An 18,122-nucleotide genomic window follows, 5' to 3' on the forward strand; every position below is an offset into this window, starting at 1 on the left:
AGGATTAGACTTGATAAGGAAAGGAGCGGTCTTTACCACCTTGAATCATCTCAGAAAACTAGTAATAATTTATCGTTGTCTTTTCTCAGTTCCTTAAATAAAGATATCATTTGGTTGTATCACTTACGTCTAGGTCATCCATTTTTTAGGGTTTTAAAGGTCATGTTTCCTCATTTGTTCCAAGGATTAGATATTTCTGAGTTGCATTGCGAAACTTGTGAATTGGAAAAACATACTTGTGTATATTTTCCTATGAGCAATAAAAGAAGTTCTCATCATTTTAATTTGATTCATAGTGACATATGGGGTCCTTCGACTATACCTAATGTTTATGGGGCTCGTTGGTTTGCATCCTTAATTGATGACTGCACTCAGGTTACATGGATCTTTCTCCTTAAACAAAAATCTGGTGTTAGCATTGTTATACCTAATTTCCACTCAATGGTTCAAAACCAATTTGGGGTTAAAATAAAAGGCTTTAGGATAGACAATGCTAGAGATTAATTCAACTAGATTTTGTCACCCTATTTTCAATCACAGAGCATTCTCCATGACTCATCATGTGTTAACACACCCTACCAAAATGGGATAGCCGAGAGGAAAAATGGGCATTTACTCAACACAACCTGAGTCTTACTCTTTCAAGGAAATGTTCTTAAGTCCTATTGGGGGAAGCTATTCTTACTGCCACATACATGATAAATAGAATTCCCTCACGAGTGTTAGACAACAAAAGCCCCATAGAGATACTTAAGAGTTTTTATCCACACTTTAAAACCTCAAATGGGCTCACTCCTAGGGTATTTGGGTGCACTACATTTGTTCATGTCCACAACCAACATGGAGATAAGATAGACCCCCGAGCCATAAAATGTGTCTTCCTTGGTTACTCATCCACTAAAAAAGGATACAAGTGTTACAATCCCTCAACTAGAAAATCTTACATTTCTGCAGATCTTCACAAAAAATAAACATTTTTTCCCCAAGTCCTCTCTTCAGGGGGAGATTTCAATGATGGAAGATAGTTCTTGTGAGTCATTTGAACTTCTTGACCTTCCTCATGTCTCAACCCATGGTGATGAAAAACCTGGGTGATCCAAGTCAATCACACCTAAGTCACCCAATTTTACCATTGAATCCATGTCATTCCCTGTTCCAGCCAGTGTCACTCGTAATTTTTCACAGTTTCCTAAGGTGTATTAAAGGGAAAAGGCCATTCCAGAACAAAAGCAGGTCCAAGAATCCAACTCAGACCCTGGGAATGAAATCACAGTAAGATCAGACCCAAATTTTACATACACAATCTGGTGAAACTTCCACTAACTCAATAGACAACCTAGACATAGACCTTCCCATTGCTGTCAGAAAAGGCACCAGAGAATGCACTAATCGACCACTCTATCCACTATCACACTATGTGTCTCTTAAGCACCTATCACCAGCCCACAAGAATTTTATTGTGAGTTTAAACACCACTATCATCCCTAACATTGTTTCTAAGGCATTGACAGAAAGGGAATGGAAGGATGCTATGAGAGAGGAGATGAGTGCATTAGAAAAGAATAAAACATGGGAGATTGTTGAAAGACCGAAAGGGAAAAATATTGTTGATTGCAAGTGGATTTTCACACTGAAATATAAGACTGATAGATCTCTTGAGAGACATAAATCAAGATTGGTAGTCAAAGGGTACACTCAAACTTATGGAGTTAATTATCAGGAGACTTTTGCTCCAGTTACAAAAATGAATACTATTAGAACCCTGCTGTCACTGGCTGCCCACTACAATTGGCAACTCTTACAGTATGATGTTAAGAATGCATTTCTTCATGGTGATTTAGATGAAGAGATTTACATGAACATCCCATTGGGATTTAAGGGAAACACAGGTAACAAGGTGTGCAAGCTGAAAAAGACCTTTTATGGGCTAAAACAATCTCCCAGGGCTTGGTTTGGGAGATTTGCAAAAGTCATGAAAGAGTTTGGGTACAAACAAAGCCATGGTGACCACACTCTCTTCATTAAGCACTCGGCTACAAGGGGAGTAATTGCTCTTCTAGTCTATGTTGATGACATCATAATGACTAGAAATGATGAGAGAGAAAAGTATGAAGTGAAATAGAGATTAGCAACAAAGTTTGAGATAAAGGAACTAGGAAAACTGAAGTACTTCCTCGGTATTGAGGTGACATATTCCACACAAGGGATCTTCATCTCTCAACAAAAGTATGTGACTGATTTATTGGTAGAAACAGGGAAAATTGGGTGTAAACCAGTCTCTACCCCAATAGATCCAAACCACAAGTTGGGAGAAGCTAAAAAAGAACCAGTGGTAGATAAAAGAATGTACCAGAGGCTGGTTGGTAGGCTCATATACCTTGCTCACACTCTTTCAGACATCGCTTACTCGCTGAGCTTGATCAATCAATTCATGCATGATCCAAGAGAATCTCATCTTCAAGCTACTTACAGGGTGCTGCATTACTTGAAAGGCAACCCCGGGAAAGGAATTTTGTTCAAAAAGAACAATACTCTTACTTTAGAAGCATACACCGACGCAAACTATGCAGGTTCCCTAATGGATTGAAGATCAACTACAGGGTATTGTACTTTTCTTGGAGGTAATCTGGTAACATGAAGAAGTAAAAAACAGAATGTGGTAGCAATGTCGTCTACAGGATCAGAGTTTAGGGTCATTGCTCAAGGGTTGTGTGAACTACTTTGGCTGAAGATTATTCTAGATGATTTGATAATCAAGTGGGATGGTCCTATGTAACTCTATTGTGACAACAAGTCAGCTATCAATATTGTTCATAACCCTATACAACATGATAGGACAAAACATATTGAGATTGATAGGCATTTCATCAAAGAAAAATTGAAGGAAGGAGTAGTGTGTATGTTCTACGTTCCATCAGAACATCAATTAGCTGATATCCTAACAAAAAGGTTTAACAATTCAATGTTTCACAATCTTGTATTCAAGCTGAGAATGGAAGACATCTATTCCTCAGATTGAGGGGGAGTGTTGAGTTGTAAATAAAATAGGAGAATTATTTTTCTATTATGTTAGTTTCTTATTTCTGTAAATAGATAGTTTTATGATTTAGGAATAAGTTAGTTTCCTATTATATATCTTGTTTTCTATTTCTTCTCTTGTAATTTCCTATATACACTGTGTGTATAGTTAATCTAATATACAAAACTTATTATTTCTCATCTCATATTTTGTGTCAACTTTTTTTTTCAAACACTTTTTAGGTTAAAAACGCTTTGTAGAATTATTGTCAAACAGACTCTTAATATTTCTTTTACTTTTAATTATGTTTAATAAATTAAGATTTTGAGTATGCTTAAAAATGTTTTAAGAAATGGTTCTCACTAAATAGTTTTTAAAAATAATTTTCAATTTTTTTTTCAATATTTTCTAAAATAAGTATGTTGAAAACTTAAACCTTTTTAATTTATTTCCCATGTCTCCAAATTTAACAATAAATTATATATATAATATTTTATTTTTAATTATTTTTTACATTTATTCCATTATTTTAAAAAATAGTACTCATAAAACTATTTAACACAACTAAAATATGTTCTAAAAAAAACTCATGTTTTCTATTTTCAAAAACAAAAAATTATTTTATATTTTTTAATTGTTAAATATATATTTTTGTTTTCAAAAACAGAGAATTATTTTTTGAAAACATACCCTAAAAATGCTTGGTGAACTTAATTAATAAATTCTTGTAAATATTCATAATGACTTGTTTATGGTGAAATTAGGGTTCATAACATCATTGAATAATGATAGGATACAAACAAATGATACCAACATAGAAATAATAAGGTTGTCCAAGTTTGATGTAAAGTAATTTTAAAATATATACATATTTATTTGTTTTTCCCATGTTTATCCTGGTGGTAGTGTGGTGGGACTCATTGGTGTCTTTTCATCGTACATCCTAAATTTCCAATTCTGCTTTCTGTTAGACCCTCAGGACCAGTTGCAGGCTTGCAGCTATATGTCTACTAAGGCTAAGGCTGTGTGACATCCGTCCATATGCCACCCATCATTTATCCGCCGACAAATGATACTGTGAGATACAGTCTTATAAAATATTTATGAACATAAATAAAAGCATATAGTAAAATTTGTGACTTTTATTTCAATAAGAAAATCGTTTGAATCTCATGATGATACCATAAAAATCCAAGGAAGACAAGGATATTGGATTCCCAACCTTTCATGAAAGGACTTTTGCTTTAGCCCTCCCTTATAATTTGAGAGCAAAAGGATAAGATTAAATTAGTTGTGTTAAAGTGCCAAAAAGTGTAATAATAATTAGAGGAAAAGTTATTCTAGTCATATTTTCGTAGCCTATTTCAATGATATGTCGATTATTTCACACCTTAAATCTAAAAACTTAAAAAGAAAACCACGTAAATATTAGTGTGAAATGACCGTTATATCCTTGGCATTGGTTCTAATTTTAGTTTCTTTGCTTTTTGTGTTTTTGATTCTTTGCTTGAAGAAGTGGGGTCGAAGGAGGGGTATGAGGTTGATATCAAACAATCCATCCACCCACCCATCCGTCCACTTTGCTGAATTATTTTACTGGGCTGCGTTACTTTCTTACCAACCAAACACATTTATGGATAAAAAAAATTTCACAGAAAAATACTAGATTTTGCCACATAACATTTCACAAAATGGATCGCGCCAATGTACTATAATATGATATCTTTAGGAGAGAGAAAAAAATAAATTAATAGAAGAAAAAAGGAATAAAGGTGAAATTCTGGAAAAGTGCTTCCGAATGAAAAGTTGATAGATCCACTTGGGAATCCACAGTATTACTGAATTGAATTTGTTGGGAAAATGCAAAAAACATTCTTGCAAATATTAGTATTCTGCAGGGACAATTCTGTAAATTCATAATTTCCCAAAAATTGAATTAAACGCTACAACAACAATGCTTCCTTCCACTGTACAACCAACCCCCATCCAAAACTTGCTTCCAAATCACAATAACGAAATTGAAATGCTTCCAGAAAACTGAAACAAAAAATAGCATGCTTCCAAAAAGGCAAAGCCCTAGGCATTCGCCGGACCCGGCGTGGGCAGCGCCGGCGGGCTATAAATCGGCGCCGTAGCAAGAGTAGTTTGAGCCGGCGGTGGAGGGGTCGTCGGCGACAGCGGCGGAGGCGGCGGAGGAGGATTCAGATTCGGGTTCGGGCTAGGGTTTGGATTTGGATTTGGACTGGGATTGGGATTGGGATTGGGATTGGGGATGGGGGTTGGGTTGGGATTCGGAGTGAGAAATGGGGTAGGCGTGGCGCTGGGGTCGGGGTAGATGGATGAGGGGGGCTGGAGGCAGGAGTCGCCGGAGCATTTGTGGGTCTTCTGGATGCTGTGGCGGAGGAGACCGAAGCCGATCACTAGTCCGGTGACAGCGAGGACGGTGACGATGAAGATGAAGATCTTGGTGGCTTTGCCCACATAACACATTGTGGTTTCCTCAGCTTGGGAACGGAGAATCCGAGGGCTTAAGAGAATTCAGAGGAAGTGGAAGTGGGCAGCTTACACTTACAGTGTGGTTGCAGTTCATGGCGTTTGGAGGGAAGAAGAAGAAGAAGAACGGGGATGCATTTGGAGGTTCTGATGCGGTGTCGTTTTGGTGGGGTGTGTGATGGCACGTGAAGCGCAGTGAGGAAGAGAGTGGAAGCGCTTTTGCCTAATAAGGTTTCGTGCTTTTTGCGACTTGTAGTTGCAGAGTCCCCTTCAAGTAAATGCCCCTGGCTTTTACCATAATTACTATTCACCCACCTTTCCTTTGCTTTGCTGTCCTTTTGTCGTTACAGTTCGGAATAAACTTGTCTACGTGGCAAAAAAATAATCCATTAAGACTAAACTCTTACTTTTAATAAAATTTTAATAAGTAAATCCAATTTAATAAAAATAATTTTAATTAAAAAAACGTTAATATGAAAATAAGGAGAATTAATTAAAATAAAATTTTTATAATATTAATTTTTTTAATCATAAATTTAAATTCCTTTTATTTATCGTTTGTTTTTTCAAGAAAGTAGTAACCTATATACGGAATTTTATATGAAGCCAATTCTGTAACCCATACGTCCTAAAAGCCTGTCAACAGATATTTTTACTATTTTCGCCCCCACTGTCTGTTTTCTAGGAAAATTTTTCATACCGTCTAAATATTGTCAATTTTGTAGAAAATTTTATATTGGCTTTTACCAAAACTCCTAAAAACCAGTCTTTTTTTTTTTTTTTTTTTTTTTTAAAGGCTTGGAAAAATTGAAATTTGATTTGGATTTAGAATAAGCTAGAAACTTAAAATATAAGATAAATTTCTATATTTTTCATTTTTGTATGAAAATGATTCAATTTTATATAAAAATTATTATTATTTTATATTTTTTAAACATAAAAAAAAATAAAAATCTACGGGTGTAATATTTTGTAATATTGAATAAACATTTTATTTTAAAAATATAAAAGAATTTAGGGGTAGAAAAAGGAAAAAAAAAAATAGTTGGATTGTACTGAGCTTTCAAGGAGGATAAATTGGAAACCGAGCCAGACAGATTGTCCGCCACCACGTCACCACCTATGGATGTAGCTTTCGTAAGCTCTGTGCCCTATTCATCTACGCCCTCAACGTTCTCTCGAAAGTGCCCCCCCGACCCAACTGCCACGTCCGCGGTGCTCGTCCACGTAATCGTTGCAGTGGGCACGCCATCCTAGATTCGTTTTTACTCTACGAAGACGCGCGTGATTTACGCGTGCATGACAGCATAAGTGGGGCCCACCGCTCATGATTTTTCTTCACTAAAGATTCTCCATTTCCTCCACCCATAAAATTTAATTTCTTAACATCCTGTAAAATACGTAGAAAAATACAACATGTTTAATTTTATTATTTGGAATATATTTCTTTAATAAAATTTTAATAATAAAAAGAAAAAAGAAAAAAGAAAACCCTACAATATTACTAAAGTTTTAATATTAATTATTAAATTTAGAAGGGCCCCACAAGACTTGGGCTTTTAGGTGTTAGCCTCTAAGTTTATTGTACATATGGGCCTCAATGGATGGCCCCATATTTGCACATCTCATGTGGGCCAAGCCCAACCTCGTTACAAGATGAATCACAATACTTCGTGAAAACAAGGAATCAAAATCACTACAAAGTGGGTTTAAATATCACTAACTAAATAATATAGTAAAATTATTAAATGCTTAATTCGGATTTGGATTGGGTTTAAGTTGCCTGATATCTCAACCCAAATTGGAAAAAGGACCGCCTGATCCCATCCAAAATCGAGTTGGAGTTGAATCGGCCCAAGTTGCATCCCTAATATTTGTTGTTTATATTTCTAACAACTTAAGCTTTTAAGTCGATTAGTAACTTGTCATAAAATCGAAACCATTATTTCTACTATTTATTCCCTTATTTCTATTTATTTGTAATCCATAATTATTAATTTGTCTCTCCATGTCACACTTTGCAAGTTGGTAGCTTAAAAAAATTCATTTTCCTAGTGCTCTACCCTTTTTCCTAATTAATTTTCACCTTTTGAAGATCTTTTACAGGCAAAAACAAAATCAAAGGGTGACAATGACTTTAGAAGAAGACAACAAAACATACATAGCAAAAGAAAAAGAGCCTGAATGTAATTGAATGTGTGTGTACATGCATATAAGAGAGAAACATGAACCACTTGTTTGTTCATTCAGCACACCTTCATTGTCTTCTTTTCCATACAAACTAGAGGTCTCCATTGAAACTCATAGCAAATTCATAAATCAACCAACCATAACAAGAAACAACAAATAAGATTTTTCTTCCAAGAAAAAAGTTGTTGCAGCAGGTGTTCGGCTATTCTGGATGCTTTTTCTTCTCCCCTTCGTCTCTTTTGCCTGACCATAAATTCTGCCATCATCTTCATTCAGACATATTGTGATATAGCAGTTTTTCTTGTTTGCCATGGTGACCATGGCAAGCATCATGAATTCGAAGATACCTTGTTTTGGAGGTAGCAGTAGGGTTCACCAAGCTGAGTTTCTCTGGGCAATGCCGTCGGTTAATCAAGTTGAAAATGCAAGAAGAGCAAAGCAGGTTAGACGGGTTGGGCTCGGGCATGGTCTGTCTTTCAGTTCAGGCAGTGTAGACATGAGTATTCAAGCTGTGGCACCTGAGATTTCCACCACAGCAGCAGAGGTACTTGGAGATCCTTTTACTATCAATATCATATAGGCTGTGGACAGAACAACTTGGCGAGATGGGGATTTAAGTACACTGGCCTTGCATGTATGGAGAAATTTAATTTGGTCACTCTCTGGTTGCCCAGAAAATATGCTGGCAGCTAAGGGCACTTAGCCCAGGGAGACCGAATTGGCCATTGTGAACCTTATCTATCAGTACCTATTTCCCGCTTCTGCAGGTGAATCAATGCATCTTGATCATCTGCAGTGGTCCAAAGGGCAGAATGCATGCATAAAGGAGCCAGGCACTAGGTTTTTTGTTAACAAAAGGCCCCACTTGGCTCACATTAATATGCACTATTTCACGTGTAAAGATAAGGACACAGTAGATAATGTTTCTACCCCTTTTATAAATGGGAGGCAAGACTGAAATAGTAAGGACTAAGGAGTAGCACCTCTATCTCCATTCTGAAAGGCAAGCTTGAAAACACCCCCTTTTCTTTCTTTTGCTCAAAATATGCAGGCTCCAACTCCCCTCTCCGAGAACGAGAAGATGCTAGCTAACTATGTGCCAGTTTACGTAATGCTCCCTGTAAGTCACAAGCAAGTTCTGTTTATAAGCATTTTGGCATATTTGTAGTAGGATAGTAAATGGACAAGAATCGTATAGTACTGACCTGATTATTTTGCGTTTATTTGAAGCTGGAAGTTGTTACAGTTGACAATGTTCTGGAAAACAAAGACGGGCTTGAGAAACAGCTCAAGGAGCTAAGGGCAGCAGGTGTTGATGGAGTCATGGGAGATGTCTGGTGGGGAATTGTGGAATCGAAAGGTCCGAAGCAGTATGACTGGAATGCTTACAGGAGCTTGTTCGAACTTGTCCAACTATGTGGACTGAAGATACAAGCCATAATGTCATTCCATCAGTGTGGTGGGAATGTTGGGGATGCTGTTAACATCCATCTTCCCCAGTGGGTACTTGATATTGGGGAATCAGACCCTGATATCTTTTACACTAACAGGACTGGCAACAGGAACAAGGAGTACCTCACAATTGGTGCGGACAACCAGCCTCTCTTTGGTGGGCGAACTGCGGTTGAGGTCAGAGTCCTCAACAAACTTCATTTTCCGCTGTTCATACTGTCAAAAAATATGAAATTGCACTACTTGCATGAGTCCTGATCAATGCAGTCAACTAGTTTGAACAAATGCCTGTTCTACTCCTTTGATGTTAAAACTGCTTATTGATTTATGCAGATCTATAGTGACTATATGCAAAGCTTCAGAGACAACATGTCTGATTTTTTAGACGCTGGACTTGTGATAGACATCGAAGTGGGGCTTGGTCCTGCAGGGGAGCTCAGGTACCCATCTTATCCATCAAGTCAAGGATGGGTTTTTCCAGGAATTGGAGAATTTCAGGTAACACTAGGTTTTGGAACTTTGGCAGTATAATCAGTATTAGCACCCTAGAATCACAAACTCAAATTCTTCAAGCTTAGTTTCTATTGTGATCTGCATCTTTTAACACATTGCGTCTGAAAAATATTGCAGTGCTATGACAAGTATCTCAAAGCAGAATTCTTAGAAGCTGCAACAAGTGCAGGCCACCCGGAATGGGAGCTCCCAGATAATGCTGGGGAATACAATGACACACCTGAATCAACAGAGTTCTTTGGATCAAATGGGACATACCTTACTGAAAAAGGGAAGTTCTTCTTGACCTGGTATTCCAACAAGTTACTGGGCCATGGTGATCAAATCCTGGAAGAAGCCAACAAAATTTTCTTGGGCTATAAAGTCAAGTTAGCAGCTAAAGTAAATCACACTATCTACCAGTATTTACCATAGTTCATACTTCATCAATCAAACAGTTGACATTTCATTGTTAAAACAGGTATCTGGGATCCATTGGTGGTATAAATCTGATAGCCATGCTGCAGAGCTTACAGCGGGATACTACAACTTACAGGATAGAGATGGGTATCGACCCATAGCAAGGATGCTCTCAAGGCATTATGCTATTTTGAATTTCACATGTCTTGAGATGAGGGACTCCGAACAAAGTGCCAGTGCCAAAAGTGGACCTCAGGAACTTGTTCAACAGGTAGAAACTTCATAACATAATCCATATGAAGGCCTGTTTTATTCTGTCACTGTAAAGTGGTAAGCAAGAAATGCTGTTTAACATTGCATAATTGTAGAAGAGTGTTCTCACCCCACCAGAAAAACATGTCAAAATTCCCTGTCCAAGAGAAACCTCAACCGAGACATGCATTTTTTTTACACTTAGAAGGTGTCTACGTGTGATCTATTTCTCGTCCTCATCAAAACAATGTTCAGGAAGAAATAGTATTTTAGATGAAAAAATTTAGGACATGATATGCTTGTGGTATTGTGAAATAATGAAAATTTACATTGTTATGTCAAAATGGTGGTTGGTTTATGTGTTGCACATGCATGTGCAGGTTTTGAGTGGAGGATGGAGAGAGAATATTGAAGTTGCTGGTGAGAATGCACTTGCAAGGTATGATCGTTCTGGCTATAATCAAATCCTTCTAAATGCTAGGCCAAATGGAGTCAACAAAGATGGTCCACCAAAGCTGAAGATGTCTGGGGTGACATACCTTCGTTTATCAGATGATCTGCTGGAAGCAAAGAACTTCAGCATATTCAAGACATTTGTGAAGAAAATGCATGCTGATCAGGTAAGCAACCTCCCTTTGAGTACTTCAAATATGATCAATTGGCTATAGCCTACACCTTTCCTTTCATTTCCTTCATCTTTTTCTTAACTGTTCTTTTTTTTTTTCCAGGATTACTGTCCTGACCCAAACAAGTACAATAGCCCTATAGTTCCTTTGGAAAAGTCCAAGCCAAAGATTCCAATCGAAGATATTCTGGAAGCGACCAAACCCATGGTGCCATTCCCATTTAATAAGGAAACAGATATGAGCGTTGGTGGTGGTGGCCTTTCTGATTTGTTAGGCAGTTTGATAAATAGGATCACTTCTATATTTAAGTGAAACCACATCTGAAATGGGAGACGATGCAAGTGCCCAAAAAAAGCAAAAAAAAAAAGAAATAAAGCAGCTGGCTTTGAAATGCTAATAAAATGCCATTCCATGGTTATGTCATGAAAATTTGAGGTATTTGCTTTTTGAATAAAAGAATTTGCATTTCCCTCTTCTGGCTCAAATGTACAACTATATTTCAGTTCAGTGCATATGTATTCACCAATAATCACCACAGGAACAAAATCCCTTGATAAAGTGGTGGAACCTATGAATATCCCGCATAATAATCTCTCGACCTGTGAGCTCAGAAATGAGTTTTGTTACCGTGTGGCAATCTCCACATACACGAAGATTCTTGGTGATTCGAATTACTGTGCCTGGACCTGTGTTTATTAGAGCAAAAGCAATGGCTAACCTCTCACTGTGATCCCAAAGCATCTTCTCCTTTACCTCTTCTTCCACATCATAGAACACCAAACTTGTATCAGGCTTGTATCCAGCCTCCTTCAGTTGTTGTTTCAATTCGTTCAACTTGGCATATATATCCTCTGTTTGTTGGTGTGACTTGTCACCAACTAAGAACCGATGAACCATATTATCTAACTCAATGAAGCTGCAGCCTGGTGATTTCTTCAATCCCTTTCTTCTCACCATGGCTCTTACCCTTTCCACATCATCCCATCTTTTCTCAGCTGCATAAATATTGGAAAGGCAAATGTAACTACTCACCACTTTGGGGTTCATGTCAAAAACTTTCTGGGCTGAAATCTCTGCTAGTTTGATATTTTTGTGGAGTCGAGAAGCAGTAAGGAGTGCAGCCCATATGTCACTGGTAGGTTTAATTTCCATAGTCCTGATGATCACATATGCTTCATCTAAATGCCCAGCTCGGCCAAGAAGATCCACCATACAGGAATAGTGAGAAAGCGCAGGCTTCACATTATACTCCTTTTCCATTTTGTAGAAAATTTCTTTACCCTCAACAACTAATCCTGCATGGCTACATGCTGACAAGATTGAAGTAAAAACACCATTATCTGGAATAACACTGTTTGCTTTCATTCCATCCAGAATGGAGATAGCCTCCCTTCCCCTCCCATGGAGCCCATATCCCGCAACCATGGCACTCCAAGAAACTAAACTTTTGTCAGGCATCTCATCAAAAACACGACGTGAACAAGCTAAACTTCCACATTTAGAATACATGTCCACAAGAGCAGTTCCCACAATAGTGTTTGCATCAAACCCTTTCTTAACAAGGTATGAGTGAATGGACATGCCGTATCGCAAGGCTGCAATCTGATCACAGGCCCCAAGCACAGCTATGAAGGTTACTTGATCAGGTCCTGAACCATCTAAAGCCATTCGCCTGAAAAGTCTGAGACTTTCAAAAGCATCCCCATTCCGTGCATAACCCAAAATCATAGAATTCCATGACACGGTATCTTTCCATCTCACCCTCTCAAATAATCGCCGTGCATCCACCATGCAATTACAATTACAATACATCTCAATAAGAGAGTTGGTAAAAAATTTGTTATAATTCCCTATACTATTTCTAACAGCATAACCATGTATCACTTTTCCCTCTTTTACCGCCTTTAAGTCAGCGCAAGCGGAGAGTAAACCAAGCAAAGTTGTGCAATCTGCAAACAACCCAGCTTTTCCCATTAAATCAAAAACTAGAAAAGCCGTTCCGGAGTCAGCATTTTTCGCATAACCAGAAATCATTGTATTCCAAGAAGTTAAATCTCTCTCAGCCATTCTATCAAACACCATCCTCGCAGTTCCCATATCACCAAACTTCGCATACATAGCAAGCAGAGAATTACCCACATAAATATCCGACTCTAACCCACAAACCACCACCTCAGAATGAACTCGTCTCCCAATTTCCACAAGTAACAAATCACCACACGCCTTAAGAACAAATGGGTAGGTAAAATTATCCGCCCTCTGTCCAAAGCAGAGCATTTCTCGATACAAAACAAGGGACTTCATCGGCAGCCCATTAGAAGCATAGCCTCTAATCATAAAATTCCACAAGAACGAATTTTTCAACACGATGCCATCAAAGATAACTTCTGCTTGGGACATAAGGCCACAACCAGCATAGAAAGCAGCAAGTTTAGTGTTGAGATAAGTGTTGTTCTCAAGAATGCTGAAGGAGATCATGTGGGCGTGGAGTTGCTGGCCCTGTTTGAAGGATTTGGTGTTGGTGAAGGACTGTAAGAGGGCTCCACACTGTAGAGAAGTGAGTGGGTATTGTTGGAGAGGATGCTGTGTGAAGTAGGTGGTGTATGAGTGAATGTGGAGAAAATAGGAATATTTCTTGAGAAGGGTTTTGTTGTAGGGTTGAAGGAGCCAATGGGTGAGAGAGCCATTCATGAAGAAGAGTTCAACAACTGGGTTGCAGTGAAGAGGATGAATAAATATTAAATTTACAGACAGCCAATGTAGATTGAATTAAAATAATAAATTGTGTAAAATAAAAAAATAGAATTAAAATAATTAACTGGGTAAAAGAAAAAAAAATAGAATTGAAAATTTGTGGAGATGCGGGGTATCGATCCCCGTACCTCTCGCATGCTAAGCGAGCGCTCTACCATCTGAGCTACATCCCCTTGTGAAAAATGGGATGTAAACGAGTTATATTCTCGGTCTCTACCTCCCAATATGGCGTGTGGCGTCCATGCAATCAAGCAGCGGTTGCTAACGAGACCCATCTCGTTGGCGGCCACAAATGATCATTCCAGTGGTTTTTGATGCTGGGTTCGGAGTTTTTCGTATATGGGTCCTTCGAATTTGCCACGGTTGCTGCAGCTTTGAGGCTCTGCTTGTTTTAGGTAAAAGAATTCTTGTGTTTTCTGTAGATGCATATATGCCTTTTTTGTTTGTTTGTTTCTAGGCTTATTACTGTGTTATTAACTATCATAGCTTTGGGTTGAGTAACAAAACATGGGTTCAGTGGTATCAGAACTGGCCAGTTTCCTGTTTGATAAAATGCCTGTTAGAATGTAGATGATCATGATTGGGGTGCTGGGGGTTATTTCAAGATGGGATGTGAGTATGTAAGAATCCAGTTCATTGTTTGGTTTTATTGTTTCATGAATGTCAGGCTGTGCTTGGTTTGATTTGGAGTTCTGAGTTTGTGGAATTTGAAAATATGAAATTTTTATTTTTATTTTTTGTCCTGGATTTGTAGCATATTGAACTTGGGTAGCACTTGGACTATGGCATTTGCACTTGGGACCTGAACTTGGTTAAAATTTTTGGTTAAAATTTCATAATTTGGCGAGTCCATCTCAACTTAATTTCTAATTCGAGGTACTCAATCGAAGCAGAACGCAACTTCATTTTTCTAAGTTTGAATTGAGTTTAAGCTAGACTAGGGTTGGTCGGATAGATCAAATGATATGACTCAAAATTCATCCACAATGTTTTTTTTTTTTTAAAAAAATTCTATATATTCATACCAAAATCGAAATAGTAAATTGAACCAAATTGGTGAGAAAAGGTAAAAATAAATTAACACATCTTTCTAAAAAATGAAAAAATATATGATAAAATTAGAGTTTGACATTTTTTTTTCTTAAAATTCTAAAAAAAACAATGTATATTTTTGTATAGAATAATATTATAAAAATATTAAATTGGTTTGGGTTAGGCTTGGGTTGGTCCAACCTTGGTCCAATCTCAACCAAATTGAGCTCAAGTTGAAAACACTAAACCCGAGTCTAAACCAAGTATTAAAAATGATTTTCCAAACCATTCAAACATCATCATTTACTCCAAAATGACTAAAGAACACCATGGTAAAATCCGGGCTGGTTTGATAATGAAAATGAAAATAGTGAAAATGTTCTCACTTCTGTTACCCAATAGTTCCTATTTTTTTTCAACTTCTTTCTTTGGCTCCACCTCTGTTGAATTCTCATAGAAGATATAATTATAGCAGTTACTACTTTCTGCATTCTTGGATTTTTGTAATAAATTGTGAGAACATCTTTATCTTTCTTTATAACTTTTTTTATCTTATCTTATAAATCTGTTGTCAACTTTCATTGCAAATCCTTCTGGAGAAAACTTTGAACAAGTGGGGCTTTGCCTATATTCCTTTTTTGCATGGCTTGACAATTAATGCATTGGTCTCTCATCTATAAACTCACCCTCTTCTTCCCTTTCTTCTACTGATCACCATGGGCCGGAAAAAGCTTGTGATGCAGAAACTAGGAAATCCAAGCTCTCGTCAAGTAACATTCACGAAACGCAAAGATGGGATTGTCAAGAAGGCCACTGAATTATCTATCTTATGTGGTGCAGATGTTGGTCTTATAATGTTTTCTCCTAAAGGTCGATCGATCACTTTTGCTAGCGGTGGAAGGTTGATATCAAAATATGGATATAAAAGACTTGGATTCATGTTCTTTCTTTTGGGCTCTTGCATTTTTGTTTATCTTCTATGGCTTGTCTCAGGGTTGAGGATATCTTTATTCGTTGGATTGCCCAAGCTGCTGAATTAACTGGACAAGGGTATGTATGCTTTCTCTGTTTTGCTGTTTTATTTGGATTTCTGTTGATGTCTGTGCTGAGCTTTTACTAACAATTATTTTTTCTTCTTTGTTTTTTAATAAATTTTTTCTGCTTGAAACTGCAGACCTATCTGTGATGGAGGGGTAATGATCTCTCTCCTCCCCCCTCCTCTATCTCTCTCTCTCTCTCTCTCTCTCTCTCTCTCTCTCTCTCTCTCTCTCTTATTCATACCTCCTTAATTCCCTTAATTTTGTGTTTGCAGTATTTAACTGAAAGCCTTAAACATCTGAAGTGTGAACAAGAAATGCTGGAAAAAATCGAAAGGTCTGGTTTCTCTTCCCCCCTATTTTTCTCTGTAGAGATGATTGTCACTCACACTTGCTTTTTATTTTCTGGATGCTTTTGTCTTATAAACTCTCTGTCTCTCTCTCTCTCTTCATGTTGATTGACTCACTGGTGATGGCACAACAATTTCAGAATGGAGGTAACCCTTAATCATTTGCAAATTCAAACAGAATCCTACCTTTGTTTTTCTTTAAGTCTTTTTCATCTCTGTTTGGTATCAGGCTCTTGAGGAGAGTCTATATGAAATCAAAGAACAAATACTTGCAGCAGAAGAAAAGATGAGGTCAAATATTCTTTATTTTTTCCGGTAGCTAACATGCATTGATTGGTGTAAAATGATGTGGTGAAACATTTCAGATGATTTAATTGTACGTCTCATTTTGTTATTAGGATTTACAATCCGGATGTGGAGAAAATAAACACAGTTCATGAAGCTCAAGAGCACCAGCAATTTCTTGTTGATGCGATTCAGCGTATAGAACAGTTGAAAGTGAGTGTATCAACCTTCATCCAATTCCTTTCCCCGTATCTTTTATAAATCGGTAATGAACAATGTACTTGTTTATGTTGCTAGGTGAAGCTTCTAAGTGATCAGATCACCCTGGAAAAACCAGAGTCTAGCCAGGTAACATAAGAAAAGAAAAAAGAGACGAGCAAGACAACTCTGAAATGACTAGCTATGAAACCTCTACACTGTTCTAAGGTAGTTTTCTTTGTCTTTTTTTTTTTTTTTTCTTTTCAGGTGAGGTTGCTAGATGACCAGATACTGCCACAAAAACCAGAGAATCTTCAGGTAACATGACTAAAGAAAAAGGAGAAAGAAAAGACAAAGCTCATAAAAGAACAATTACTAACCTTAGCACCATTGTTTTCATATACGTATTGTAGGTAACCAGGACTAAGAATGCAGATCCAACCACTGAAGGGTTGAATGATGCTAACACCTCCAGGTATCGGTCTTTGACTACTACTATTGAGTTCAACATTGTTACACAACTAGCTTCTGGGGGTTTTTGGGAATTTTTAATTTCTGAAACCCCTCACTCAGAACCTGTATGACCCCTTCCCAATACTCTTAAGGGGTGTGACTTGTTTGCTATAACACAACAAGGAAATCAACCTTGGTGACTTTAATCTTGCTGTTCTATTTCTGTAGGAACCTCCCAGGGGGTGAACACCATGAAGAAACAGCCTTTCCTGCAGGACCCCACCTGACAATGAGCTACCTAAAGGCACAGAACCTAGCAGGCGAGGGCACATCGTGTTGGTTCGACGACAACTAGTCCTCATGCTCCTCAGCTCCTCAGCTGCTGAGGGCCATTTCTCTGAAAGGCTGGTGCAAGAAGTTCCATTCTGAGTCCTGGGTCTCCTGGGTCTTCCAATAATTTAGTAGCTTATTAGGCTTTTCTGAAAACAGCAAGCTGTTGTGTTATGGTATCTGTTTAAGGGCTCGTCTTAAGTTTTAGTTTGTTGCTTCAACTTAATGTTTGAACCCGGAGAATGTTAGAGCTTGTTTGGGAATTGTTTTTTAAAAACAGTTTTTTTTAGTCTTAAAAACAAAATTTTCTAAACTTCAAAACACATTTGATAAAATTTTGCTTCAACCTCATTATAAGAATATCAATTAAAATTGCAAAATGACCAAGAATTGTTACTAAATAAGTTAAAAATCTTCATGAATCATTGAATTTTCTTTCACCATGAAGAATGATTGAGAGAGGGATTTTCGCCTAGTGGAGGACAAACACTTGGGCAATCATCATTATTTTTATGAGAAATAATCATCACTCTTCAAGCCTTTCGTCCTACAAGTAGTAGAGGTTGGGAGAACAATAAAGCGAACAAAAGAGTTTGAAAGAATGCCTGCAAAACAAAGTGGAGAAATATTAGAAGAAAGCTTATAAAAAGGGATAGCAACAAAGAGAAATGGGTCATCTCCTTAGAAAAATTCTTTCTCCCCATAGTTCCTTATAGTGAAATGAAATTCAATTATTAAT

At 37.4% G+C, this 18,122-nt stretch overlaps 5 protein-coding genes, 1 long non-coding RNA gene and 1 other non-coding gene across 8 annotated transcripts; 3 read left to right on the forward strand and 4 right to left on the reverse strand.

Moving 5' to 3' along the window:
• Positions 1-5,095: 5,095 nt before the first annotated feature.
• Positions 5,096-5,509, reverse strand: LOC100256871 (uncharacterized). Its single transcript, XM_002280957.5, has one exon. The coding sequence runs from the start codon at positions 5,507-5,509 to the stop codon at positions 5,096-5,098; it is 414 nt and encodes a 137-aa protein (XP_002280993.1).
• Positions 5,510-7,732: 2,223 nt separating this feature from the next.
• On the reverse strand, positions 7,733-9,020 carry LOC109123560 (uncharacterized). The gene is made up of 2 exons (XR_002031329.2): positions 8,908-9,020; positions 7,733-8,820 (listed from the first exon to the last, which is right to left on the reverse strand). It is a non-coding gene; the product is annotated as an uncharacterized LOC109123560 (long non-coding RNA).
• LOC100251739 (beta-amylase) lies at positions 8,013-11,420 on the forward strand. The gene is made up of 8 exons (XM_002280967.5): positions 8,013-8,246; positions 8,754-8,822; positions 8,933-9,331; positions 9,488-9,652; positions 9,785-10,048; positions 10,128-10,337; positions 10,699-10,938; positions 11,047-11,420. Exons 1-8 carry the CDS (start codon positions 8,013-8,015, stop codon positions 11,254-11,256), a joined length of 1,791 nt encoding a protein of 596 aa, XP_002281003.2. The 3' UTR covers positions 11,257-11,420.
• On the reverse strand, positions 11,388-13,738 carry LOC100241349 (putative pentatricopeptide repeat-containing protein At3g11460, mitochondrial). Its single transcript, XM_010659031.3, has one exon. It carries the CDS (start codon positions 13,633-13,635, stop codon positions 11,464-11,466), a length of 2,172 nt encoding a protein of 723 aa, XP_010657333.1. The 5' UTR covers positions 13,636-13,738; the 3' UTR covers positions 11,388-11,463.
• A 48-nt stretch (positions 13,739-13,786) lies between these two features.
• LOC132254743 (MADS-box protein SOC1-like) lies at positions 13,787-16,259 on the forward strand. 2 transcript variants are annotated; one of them, XM_059740977.1, is made up of 5 exons: positions 13,787-14,093; positions 15,571-15,631; positions 15,724-15,780; positions 15,905-15,923; positions 16,043-16,259. In XM_059740977.1, exons 1-5 carry the CDS (start codon positions 13,991-13,993, stop codon positions 16,223-16,225), a joined length of 423 nt encoding a protein of 140 aa, XP_059596960.1. In that variant the 5' UTR covers positions 13,787-13,990; the 3' UTR covers positions 16,226-16,259. The 2 variants fall into 2 exon arrangements, with proteins under 2 accessions (XP_059596960.1, XP_059596959.1); XM_059740976.1 differs by having other exon boundaries at positions 13,865-14,093; positions 15,462-15,631.
• Positions 13,799-13,871, reverse strand: TRNAA-AGC (transfer RNA alanine (anticodon AGC)). Its single transcript has one exon. It is a non-coding gene; the product is annotated as a tRNA-Ala (tRNA).
• Positions 16,260-16,303: 44 nt separating the features above from the next.
• LOC100854256 (uncharacterized) lies at positions 16,304-17,662 on the forward strand. The gene is made up of 6 exons (XM_010659032.3): positions 16,304-16,408; positions 16,516-16,615; positions 16,700-16,750; positions 16,868-16,918; positions 17,014-17,075; positions 17,282-17,662. The coding sequence occupies exons 1-6, from the start codon at positions 16,404-16,406 to the stop codon at positions 17,406-17,408; spliced, it is 396 nt and encodes a 131-aa protein (XP_010657334.2). The 5' UTR covers positions 16,304-16,403; the 3' UTR covers positions 17,409-17,662.
• Positions 17,663-18,122: the final 460 nt, after the last annotated feature.

This window comes from Vitis vinifera, chromosome 12 (genome assembly GCF_030704535.1).
Source record: "Vitis vinifera cultivar Pinot Noir 40024 chromosome 12, ASM3070453v1".
NCBI classification, from domain to species: domain Eukaryota; kingdom Viridiplantae; phylum Streptophyta; class Magnoliopsida; order Vitales; family Vitaceae; genus Vitis; species Vitis vinifera.